The 10620-nt window shown below is 56.5% G+C and overlaps 2 protein-coding genes and 1 long non-coding RNA gene across 5 annotated transcripts in view; 1 reads left to right on the top strand and 2 right to left on the bottom strand.

Moving 5' to 3' along the window:
- The window catches only part of PRRG2 (proline rich and Gla domain 2), a 6465-nt gene extending 4858 nt beyond the window's left edge, over window positions 1-1607 (bottom strand). The window contains exon 1 of one of the 2 annotated variants that reach the window (XM_025196084.1): window positions 1475-1607. The gene's annotated coding sequence lies outside the window, so the exon portion shown is untranslated. Of the gene's footprint in view, window positions 1-57; window positions 196-1474 lie in introns of those variants that run through there. The other variant, XM_014516971.2, reaches the window with a different exon arrangement.
- Window positions 1-4863, top strand: part of NOSIP (nitric oxide synthase interacting protein) — a 12108-nt gene extending 7245 nt beyond the window's left edge. For both annotated transcript variants that reach the window (XM_025196056.1, XM_025196048.1), the window contains exons 2-9: window positions 1497-1632; window positions 1838-1943; window positions 2390-2471; window positions 3008-3149; window positions 3481-3587; window positions 4003-4190; window positions 4443-4551; window positions 4722-4863. In XM_025196056.1, the coding sequence (XP_025051841.1) occupies window positions 1563-1632; window positions 1838-1943; window positions 2390-2471; window positions 3008-3149; window positions 3481-3587; window positions 4003-4190; window positions 4443-4551; window positions 4722-4793 (876 nt within the window). In that variant the 5' untranslated portion in view covers window positions 1497-1562 and the 3' untranslated portion in view covers window positions 4794-4863. The remainder of the gene's footprint in view (window positions 1-1496; window positions 1633-1837; window positions 1944-2389; window positions 2472-3007; window positions 3150-3480; window positions 3588-4002; window positions 4191-4442; window positions 4552-4721) is intronic.
- LOC112549163 lies at window positions 1820-10073 on the bottom strand. The gene is made up of 4 exons (XR_003092500.1): window positions 9941-10073; window positions 4831-4924; window positions 2078-2296; window positions 1820-1951 (listed from the first exon to the last, which is right to left on the bottom strand). It is a non-coding gene; the product is annotated as an uncharacterized LOC112549163 (long non-coding RNA).
- Between the last annotated feature and the right edge of the window lie 547 nt (window positions 10074-10620).

Genomic DNA, 10620 nt, shown 5'->3' with positions numbered 1-10620 from the left:
TTGGCCGGGGGTGGGGGCAAATGAAACGCGCCAATTCTAGAGTCGGGGCGGCCTCACCTGCCCGAGAGGGGGCAGCCGCTGGGAGGCGCTGTGTCCTTCCCTGCCCCAGCTCGTCCCGGTCTACCTGTGGGGGGCCCCGATCCAGCTGTGGCTGTGGGGGGGGCGGTCCAGGTGCCCCCCAAGGTGGGGGGCAAGTCCACACCACCCCACCCGCACGCTCCGCAGCTCCCTCTCTGCTCCCCCCTCCGGAGGCTGGTGCGTCCCGAGCGCCCGCACTCCCGGGCTCTCCCGGGCAGGTGAGGGCGGGGGAGGGGCCAAAGGTCACATGGTGGAGGAGGGGCAGGTGAGTGCGTGCCTTAGGGGACGGGGGGGCGTTGTGGGACGGAGCTGGGGCAGCGACCCCCCCTCCCAATTGGTAGTATAGAGGGACCCAGGGACCCCTCCACCCGCGCCTGCCGGCCTGGGGACACCCCACATCGGGGCCCCAACAGCCTCCACAGAACGAGGGGCCTTAGGAAGAAACGCGGGTGGAAGCCTGGGTTCTGTGCGGGATCTGCAAGCGCGGGGTGAGGGGGGCATGGCTGCGAGCCCCGGGTTCCCGCTGAGCGCCAAGAGTCCGGACGCCTAGCTTCCGCGCTGGCTCTGCGAGCGGTTTGGGGTCTGAGGCGGGATGCTGGGAGGGGTCGGGAGGCTGGGTTCAACCCCAGCTCTGGGCGGGGCCTCCGCTCCACGCAAACCCCGGCGCGGGAGGACGCCAGTTTCGCGTCCGCCGCGGCGGAATCGTGGCGACGCGGAACCCGTGGGCCGCGCTCCCTGTTCCCTCTGTCGGATTTATTTTCCTGAGGGCCCCGCTCGGGGCGGGGGAGGTACGGGACACTTCCGGCTGTCGCCATTTCCGGTTGGCAGGGTAGGTGGCAGGTGAGGCAAAGGCTGGAGCCTTGCGAGGGGTGTGCAGCTGGAAAACCCTCCCCCACTTCGCCGTCGCCCTGACCTCAGGGGCGGGGAGCTCGGACACCTGGGTTCTCTTCCAGCTGTGGAGGGGGCGTGGCGTGGGGAGCCCGGACGCCTGGGTTCTTCCCAACCTGGGCGCTGGGATTCTCCTTTACACTGGAGGTGCACAAACTCCGTTGCCCACCTTATGCTGGGGATATACAATAGGGCTCTGGATTGGGGGGCCCTCACAACTGGTGTTCCTCTGGCCCCCCTCCTCTGTCTTGGCCCTTGGGGTGGAAGTAAAGGCTGCCCTGCCCTGCCCCGGCCCATCACTTTGGCTCTCCTTCCCCTGGGTTGCCCCTGCCCACCTCCTGTGGGAGGGGAGCAGAGGGTCATAAGTCGCATCTGGGTGGTAGAGAAAGACTTGAGGCATAGCCAGACCTTAGGGGATCAGCCTCCCTAGGAGTGTTGAGGTGGTCTGTGCTTGGTCACATCCCCTGGGTGGGACAGGACTGCAGATCTGGGTTGGGACCTCCCTTACCTGAGAGGTTCAACCCCACCAGGGCCCTGGATCTGGGATCAACACTGCGTCCCTCTGCGTTTCTTTCCCTCGGGGACCCTGAGTGAGGATGACCCGCCACGGCAAGAATTGCACCGCAGGGGCTGTTTACACCTACCATGAGAAAAAGAAGGACACAGGTGAGCCTGTGGGGCAGTTGGGAGGCTACAGTTTGGGTGTGCGAGGCACTGGCAAGGCTTGTCGGGAGGAAGGAGACTGTGGGGCAGGGGTGAGGGGCAGTGTCAAGGCTGGGGGAGGTGGGGAGAAAGCAGTGTCACCCCTCTCCCCTTCCATTTTCTCATCCCCCCTCCTCCCCCCCTTTCTTCTGACCCTTTCCTTTGGTAGCTGCCTCCGGTTACGGTACCCAGAATGTGCGGCTGAGCCGAGATGCCATCAAGGATTTTGACTGCTGCTGCCTCTCACTGCAGCCTTGCAAAGACCCTGTGGTCACGTAGGTATCTGGAAAAAGGAGATTTGGAAGGTGCGGGAGAGCAGAGATGGCCATGGCCTGGGCCTTAGCAGAGGTATAAAAGGAGAGGATCACCCAGGTGCCAGCAGCCATGCCTTGTGGGGGTTTCATCTTACCTGGCATCTCTTCTCTGCTCAGTTTCACTGACACTAGTCCTTTGAGGTTGGTGGTATCCAGGGGTGTATTTCCCCTTGAAGCTCCAACTCTTGGAGTCACACAAGAGAGGAAGAGAGAGGGCAGAACTCTTGCTGCTTCCTTATTGCCTTTAGACAGCAGGAGGCTGAGCTGCTCTGGGGCAGGCCAGAGGTGCTGGGTCTCCAGCTGGCAGGTTCCCCCTGAAATGGAGAGGGTGTCTCCAGCTGACACATGGGAGTGCAGAGAGGTTGGCATCTCAATCTCCCCCTACCCATGTCATCTCACTCCTCTAGCCCTGACGGGTACCTTTACGAGAAGGAGGTCATCCTGGAGTATATCCTGCACCAGAAGAAGGAGATTGCCCGACAGATAAAGGTGAAGGGGCTGGGAAGGCCTTGCTTTTGGGAACAGAGGTGCAGACATGGGAGGTGAGGACTGCAGGGTGGAAGTGAGGAGCACTGACAGGACTGGGGGTGGAAGCGGCAGTGGGTCAGGAGTGAGGAGCACTGGCAGGGCTAGGGGATGCAGGTCAGGACTGTGGGACCTAGCACAGCTGGCTATTACTTGGGAGTGAGGGGCACTGGCAGAACTGGGGAGTTCAGGGCTTTGGGGTGGAGGGCTAGGGGGCTGGGGGTTGGGTTGTGAAGGGCATCATGGAGCAGGCTGGATTTTCCTAGTTCCTCCTATGGCCCTGTGGGGAAACACCCCTTGAGGAGGGGTCCAGTCCCGATGGAGCGAGCAGTTGGGTCTGCTGTAGTCCCCAAAGTCTACAATGAAGGACCTGGACACCACAAGTTCAAGACCTGGCACTGATTGTAGGGAGGGGGTGGGTCTGGGGAGCAGGTCTGGGCAGGGTTCCCTCTAGCCAGGCCCCTCACTATCTGAGGGGTTCCCTCCCACTGGTTTCCCAGGCCTATGAGAAGCAGAAAAATGAGAAGAGAACAGAGCTGGAGGAGCTGAGCCGGGCGGCTGAAGAGTCCAAGGTGAGGGGCTTCCTGGACAAGGAGATGAGCATCATCAGCAAGCCGCTTAACCCCTTTGAGCGCAAAGCAGGTGAGCTGGGGCAGGAGTTAGGGGCACAGGCAGGGCTGGGGGTGGGGCAGCAGTGTGAGGGTTGGGAGTGAGGGGTACTGGGGGGTGGGGGGGTTTGCAGGGCAGGATTGAGGGACACTGAGCAGGGTGAGGGGCAAGGGGCTGAGTCAGGAGTGAGAGGAATTGGCAGGTTTGGGGGGAAGCAGGGGACTGCAGTTTGGGAGTGAGGGGGTACTAGTAAGGCTGCAGGGGGATGTGGATCAGGAGTGAGGGGCACTGGCAGGGGTGGTGGGGCCAGGCCAGGGGAACAGGGGACCTTGGATCAGGAGTGAGTGACTGTGGTGAATTTCAGGGGATGCCCAGCCTGGCACCAGCAGCGAGGACAAGGACAAGAAGCTTCCCAGTTTCTGGATCCCTTCACTGACGCCTGAAGCAAAGGCCAGTGTCCTGCGCAAACCAGTGAGTGTTGTAGAGACCACCGCTTCTGGCTGCCCTGAGACCCTGCTTCCCCAGTTCTTCCCCTCCCCCAGCATCTTAGCCCCCACCTTCCCAGTCCATGTTCCTCCCAGCCATCTAGCAACCCCCCCACCTCCCTACAGGGCCCTAGCCTAAGCAGCTGGGAGTAGGGCTGGCTTCTGCCTCCCACTCTATATTGCCCCCCACCCTTTCCTGAGGTAGGGTGCACTCATAAACCACTGTCCACCCATGTGGGGGAATAAATCATGGGAAATCTGGAACGGTACTGAGGTTTGCTGTTCTAGAGCCTGGAACAGGTGTCCTGGCTCCCACCCTTCCCCCAGATTCCACTCCCATACCAGAGTTGGGAGAGAATCCAGATGTCCAGACCCACTCCAACTCCAGCTGCCCCCTGCAGGACAAGTGCGTGTACTGCCCCATGAGTGGGAAGCCCCTTAAGATGAAGGACCTGACACCCGTGTGCTTCACCCCTGCTGACCCCTCTGTGGACCGGGTGGGGCTGATCAACCGGCAGGACCGCTACATCTGTGCTGTCACCCATGATATGCTGGGCAACTCGGTGCCCTGTGCTGTGCTCCGCCCTTCGTGAGTCTGGGGCTGCAGGTTGGGAGTGAGGGGTGCTGACGGGGCCAGAGGGGCTGTGGAAGAGAGGGTGCAGGGGGCTGCAGGTCAGGAGTGAGGGGCACTGGCAGGGCTGTTGTGGGGGCAGGGTATTGCAGGTTGGGAGTGAGGGGCACCAGCAAGGCTGGGTAGAAGGCTGAGGGTGGATAGCTTCTGCAATACTGGTGGAGGGCATGGGGCACTGGCCTCCAAGTCCTGACTCCTCCCCTTGGGCAGGGGCGCGGTGGTGACTCTGGACTGTGTGGAGCATCTCATTCGTAAGGACATGGTGGACCCCCTTACTGAGGAGAAGCTGTGTGAGGATGACATCATTGTGCTGCAGCGGGTGAGTGGGAGTGAGGTTTGCCTGTGGTTGTCCTGCCTCTCCCCACCTCTAGGGGCACCTCTGGCTGCTCCCACCATCAGGGACTGGCCTGAGCCAGTCTGAGCATGTGAGAAGGACTGAGGGGTGTATCCATGTCTTCTGACCCCTGCCCTGTCCTTTCTCACTTCCAGGGTGGCACCGGCTTTGCAGGATCTGGGGTGCGTCTGGAAGCCAAGAAGTCCCGCCCTGTCATGCAGGCTTAGCCCCACCCCTTCCTCCTTGGGGGTGAGGCCTATGCACCTTTCAAAGCCATGGGGGTGGGGGATGCCATCGATCTGGGTGCTTTCCTCAGGTCAGGTAAATGGTGGCAGGTGGGGATGAGGCCTTCCTAGTGCTGTGGGCAGGAAGGAAGCAGAAAGAGGCAATCTCAGACCTCTGCTCACTGTCACTTTTGTATCGTAGGTGTAAATAAAGACAATTTGTGTGTGTGTGTGTGTGTGTGTGTGTGTGTGTGTGTGTGTGGGGGTGGGGGGGGGAGTTATTCTGCATATCATATTATTTAGGAAGCAGGAACGTGCAGGGGGGGTGGCTGTTGGTCATGGGGTGGGGTCTTCACCTGGGATGGGGGCTCAGAGGTGGGAACCTCTGTGGCACTGCAGGCAGTGCCAGGGGTAGAGATACATAGGGGAGAGCTGGAGCCCTACCCATCTGGGCTGGACTCCAGATGGGCGTGGGTATAGGGCTGGGGCGAGCACATTCCCCCAGTTCAATAGCACCTAGGTTTCCTCCAGTGTCAACTCCCCTAAGGGCACTCCTACCCTTTTGCCCTGTCTGGCCTGTGCCCCTCCAAGCACATTGCCATGGTCTGACACCTCCACTGCTGTGGGATATGGGGTGGGCACTGCATCAGGGGCTACAAGTCCTGGGAGGCTAAGGGGTCTTAACCCTGCCTTCTGCTATATTAGTGCTTCCACCTTTGCTTGTCCCTTCATTCCTCCAAGTCAGGGGTCCAGCTGGGTTGCTAAAGCCTATGTTCCATAAGCCTATCTGGATTGGTATGAACTCTGCCATCTTCTTTTACCTCAGCCTGGTAGCAGTAGCTCTTTACCCCAAATCTATACCAGGCCATTGTCTTGCCCTCCATTGCTGGTACCACATGAGCGTTTCTTCCCCTTCTCTGGAACTGTCCCAGCGCTCCCAGACATCCCAGGAAAGCTCTGTCCTGCTGTTGGCCACCTCTTTAAAAACTCTTGGATGTAAGGCACCTGGACTTGCTGGAATCAGATTGACATCCTCTGGAAACACTAGTGGATCAGGAAGCCTTTCACTGGCATTCTACCCCATGCCAAGAGCTTCTGGCATCTCCTTTGAAGTACTCGAGGGCTGTCCCCTTTCTGTTGACAACCCACCATTCTCTGTTGGGTAGTGCCTCAGCTCTGCTGCTAAAGGTAGGGTCACAGGAGATTTGGAGAAGCTTCAGAAGAGCCAGTGACTGCTTATGTTTTAATTGTGCATTGTCTCTTTCAACTAGGGAGCTCATGAGGTAGGGTCATCCCTCAGCCTGTATCCACAACAGAGCCCCCAGTTTTCAGCTGTGGGTCATCCAAGTGGTGCTAGGGTTAAAGTTGCAGTAGTTTTGCTGCATTTGTATTGCTCCCAGCTTGTCCACAGCTGTTGAACCTAACAGCTGTTGCCCATTTGAAAGGGGCTTCAACTACAGATGTGCCCATCCCATAAGATCCCTTTTATCTCCTAAAAACACTGTATTTCCTGACATAAAAACACACACCTCCCCACCCAAGAAGAAACAGCTGCTGGAAATTGGAGTGCACATTATATGTGAGAAATATAGTAAGAACAGTTTCTGCCACTTAAATCAGAAGTAACAGTATGTAAATCTTGCTGGTGCCAGGCACGTTACTACAAGGAAAGACCTTTGTTTTGCTATTCAAAGTGAAGGAGGTACACATGTTCAAATGAAAGCTGAAAAAGAACCAGCTATGGAGTTGTTAGACGTTTTCAAGCATTAACTTGATAGCTGGTTGGCTCTTTTAGAGCTGGATAGTCCTTTTTATGGTGTGATAATTACTTTACACATGTGGCTGGTCTAAATTTGTTGCACGAGTCACCAGTTAATTATGTAATATATGTAGCATGTAGCAGGGGCCTCATTCTGGGGTGCCCTGCATAAAAGATATGGTACCCAACCTCCTCATTGTCTTCAATTTTCCCAGACAGAGTTAAGCCCCTGTGGCCTTTAGCTTCTCTTTTCCATTTCCTACAGTCCTCTGCTTCTGCTGTCTGGGCAGGGCTTATCTTTTCCCAATTCATTTCTTGCCTTGCCTTTTCAGCTGAGTTGCTTTTTGATCCTTCCCTGCCTACACAGCTTGTAGCCAACAGCATTTTTTTGGCCAGCCAGTGACATATTTTTAGCTTATTGCATATTTTCCCACTAAATATCTCCCAAGTTTCTGTTCTTAAGGACATTGGCCCTTTATAAGTCTGTAATTGCAGCCAGTCCTGTGTGGGATAGTCAATGATACTCATGACCAAGTTGTGAGGCCTCAAAACAGAGCAGATAAGGAACAGGAATAAAACTAGGGCTAGAAGGCAGGAATCTGGGCTCTCTGCTACAATCCACCAGACACCAGTTTCCTGAGTTTGGAGAGAACCCCAGGTATCCTGGCTCCCAGCCCACTCTGTTCTAACCTGCCAGATCCCACTTTCCTCCCTGAGCTGGGAGAGAACCCAGGTGTTCTAGTTCTCAGTTACCCTGCCCTAGCCATGACCCATTGAGCCATGTTTGTCCTCCTTCCCTTTTGAACTTCCAGCCAGGGAGAGGTCTCCAGCCCTGGTCTGCCCCAGCACCTCACCACTCTCCTGGTTAGGTTCTTCCTCTATCACACACCTGAATGTCCTTGGTGATATTTCAGCCTGATGTTTTTTGGCCTGGACCCAGAGACCTGGTTGTGCCCCACCCACCCCAGTGTTCTAGATCCCCATCTATGGGCTCCATACGCTGGTTCTCAATTGACTCCTGCCTCTGGGTTGCGGGTCCTAGGTCTCTCTGTTTGTGGCCACAACAGGGTGCTCATGGTTTAGACCCCTACTACCACTCATTGGCTTTGCCACCCCCCAGTTCATCCCCTTGGTGCGCTTCTGGGCCCAGCTGCTCTAAAAAGGTCCTTCAGCCAGTCCCTGGGCTGCACATGATATTTTCAAGGGGGAGGGACTTACTGCTGATGGTTCTTAGCAGTGCCAAGGGTGGTTTAGAACCAAATCTAGAACCCACATGCATAAGAACAGCCACTTACTGGGTCACATAGTTCCATCTTGCCTAGTCTCATGTCACACAGACAGAGAGCACACAGAACAGGGCATGACCAGGGTTTTTCCCCACTGTTCTTCTCTCACTCACAGCCTCCAGCATTTAAGGTCCAGGAAGTGCTGATTCCAAGGCCGTGCCCCACACTCCTGTGCTCAATAGCTACTGATGCCCCTTTCCTCCAAGGATTTGTCCATCCCCGTTTTGAATTTGGCTGAGCTGTCAGCTTCCAGAGTAGCTGGTGGCAAGGACTTCCACACTTGAATCACATGCTGGGTCGAAGAGTGCTTCCTTTTGTTACTTTTAAACTTATGACCTACTGGTTACATGTTGTGACCCCCTAGTCCTTGTCTTGCAAGACAGTAAACAGTAAATCCCTATCGACTTTCACTTTAGCATTTTGTAAACCCTTATGTCCCTCCTTAAGTGTCTCTTTTCTAACCTGACTAGGCCTGGCCTCTTAATTTTTTTCTCCAATAGAAGCCTCTCTATACCCCGATCATCCTTGTTGCCTTTCTCTGGACCTTATCTAGTTCTAGATCCTTTCTGAGGTACAGGGACCAGAACTGGATTCAAGGTGTGGCTGCACTATGGATTTATGGAAGGGTATCACGGTACTTTTCCCTTTTGTTCACAATTCCTTTCTTTGTAATCCTGAACATTTTGTTTACTTTTTTGATGGCTGCTGAGCATGGAGCTGGTGCATTTAGCATTTGGCCTACATCTAGATCTCTTCCTGTGTGGTGACAACTAAGGTAGAGCCCCTCATAGTGTAGGCTAGAGTTTGGATTATTTTTGCCCATATGCATCACTTTACACTTAATCTACATTGAAAAATCACTTGCCATTGAGGTGCACATTGGCTCAGTAGGTCCAGATCCTTCTGGAGTTCTCCATCTTGATCTTCACCACTCTGACTTATACCAGTTTGTACACCACCCGCCTGCTCCAGGTCTATGATCTGGTTCTAGGTCACTGGTGCCCATTTTGGGAGTGCTGGACACTCCCAATTTCTCCACCCACAGCCATCATGAGCTGTCCATGGCCTAGACCCTCCATATAGCACAGTGGCTCTGCCCACTCCACTGTCCCCCTATTTGCTACTGGGTGCTTAGAACAATGCCTACCTGGTCTTAAATTTACCCCAGCTGCTTCTGGGCAGGATCTGCCTAGCACCAGGGCCTTGGTTTTACCCTGGGGTGGGAGCAAAATACCTGCTAGTGGGGACGGGAGGAATTTCCCCTTCAGGTGAGATTGGGCTGGGCTGGGCTGGGTGGGACCGGGTCCTTTCCCCATCTTAAAAGCAACTGAGATTTTCTCCCCCCTCCCCCGCCACCCAGTTCCTAGCTAAGGCAGGACCCAAGCCCTTGGCAGTTGCCCATGGATTCCTGCCCCCTTCCTCAGGGACATGGCGGGGGGGTGGGGAGGGCTGTGCCAGGTGGGAGGGTTTGGGATGTGCACAGGGAAATGTGAGGTTTCATGGCACTTGGCCTTGCTGTTCCTAAACCTTCCCCCCCGCAAGCTACCTTGTTAGGGGCCCCTACCCTATGCCAGGGCATCTGAGCACCCAGGATTATTTTCTCCCATGGGGGAAAACCCCTGCCAGCCTGCACACAGCCTCACAGGGGGCACAGGCAGGCTGGGGCAGGGGGTAGCAGAACAGGAGTGGTGGGAGAGACTGTATGGAGCTCAGCTTGGGGGTAGGACCTAATCCTGGGGTGAGGGCTATACAGGAGGGAGGTAGGGGGAAGCAAAATAAGGGGTGTGAGCCAGGACTCCTGGGTTCTCTCCCAGCTCTGGGGGTAGGGCTCTGGGAGTGGTGAGCACATCTGGGCCATGGGCATCTTCACTGCCTGGGGGGGCAACAAAATAAGGAGGTACACCCAGGCCAGGGTCTTGCTCTTGATTTATTACATACAAGTATGACTCCCTCTTTGCTTTTGGGGACCCCCCTGTGCTGGGGGCAAAGTGGGGGGCAGGCTAAAAGTGTCCCAGGGGTCCTTCCCAAAGCCCATCCCAGGCTAAAGCATCATCAGGTCTAATAAAAGTGCAGGCAGCAGTAGCTAGGAGTAAGGGGCCGCCTACCTCCTCCCCATAGCCAGGCCCCACTACTTCTCTAGAGGAGCATAGTTTAGCAGCTTCTCAATGAGATCCACGTGGGACAGGAGCATCCGGCGGCAGCAGTAGCGTTTCAGACCCAGGGCATCCAGCGCGTCACTGTTGAGGAAACAGAGATGGGGTTGGGGTTGGGGTGGGGGGGCTCCAATGCCCCTGCAAGGGGAACAGGGATACAGCCCCCCCGGCCCCACTACTTCTCTAGAGGAGCATAGTTTAGCAGCTTCTCAATGAGATCCACGTGGGACAGGAGCATCCGGCGGCAGCAGTAGCGTTTCAGACCCAGGGCATCCAGCGCGTCACTGTTGAGGAAACAGAGATGGGGTTGGGGTTGGGGTGGGGGGGCTCCAATGCCCCTGCAAGGGGAACAGGGATACAGCCCCCCCCACAAGGGCTGCAGAAGGGAGGGGGTCAGCGAGAGGGGCTGAGGCCAGGATAGAGGGCTGGGAATCAGGAGCAGGGGGTCACTCGGCCTGCAGCAGGCCCAGGTAGGCCTCCCACTTGTTCCCTACCACCTTGCCGCACGTGAAGCACCGCACCGGGATGATCATCCTGCGGGGAGGGCAGGCGGAGTTGGGACCGCGGGACAGCAATATCCCCCGATCCACACCCCCCGCTGAGCCGGCGGCTTCTCGCCCATCCGCGCCGCA

This window comes from Alligator sinensis, unplaced genomic scaffold (genome assembly GCF_000455745.1).
Source record: "Alligator sinensis unplaced genomic scaffold, ASM45574v1 scaffold647_2, whole genome shotgun sequence".
In the NCBI taxonomy this organism is placed as follows: Eukaryota; Metazoa; Chordata; order Crocodylia; family Alligatoridae; genus Alligator; species Alligator sinensis.
The sequence above is the reverse complement of the archived record's forward strand: the minus strand, read 5'-3'. Positions and strand labels throughout refer to the sequence as shown.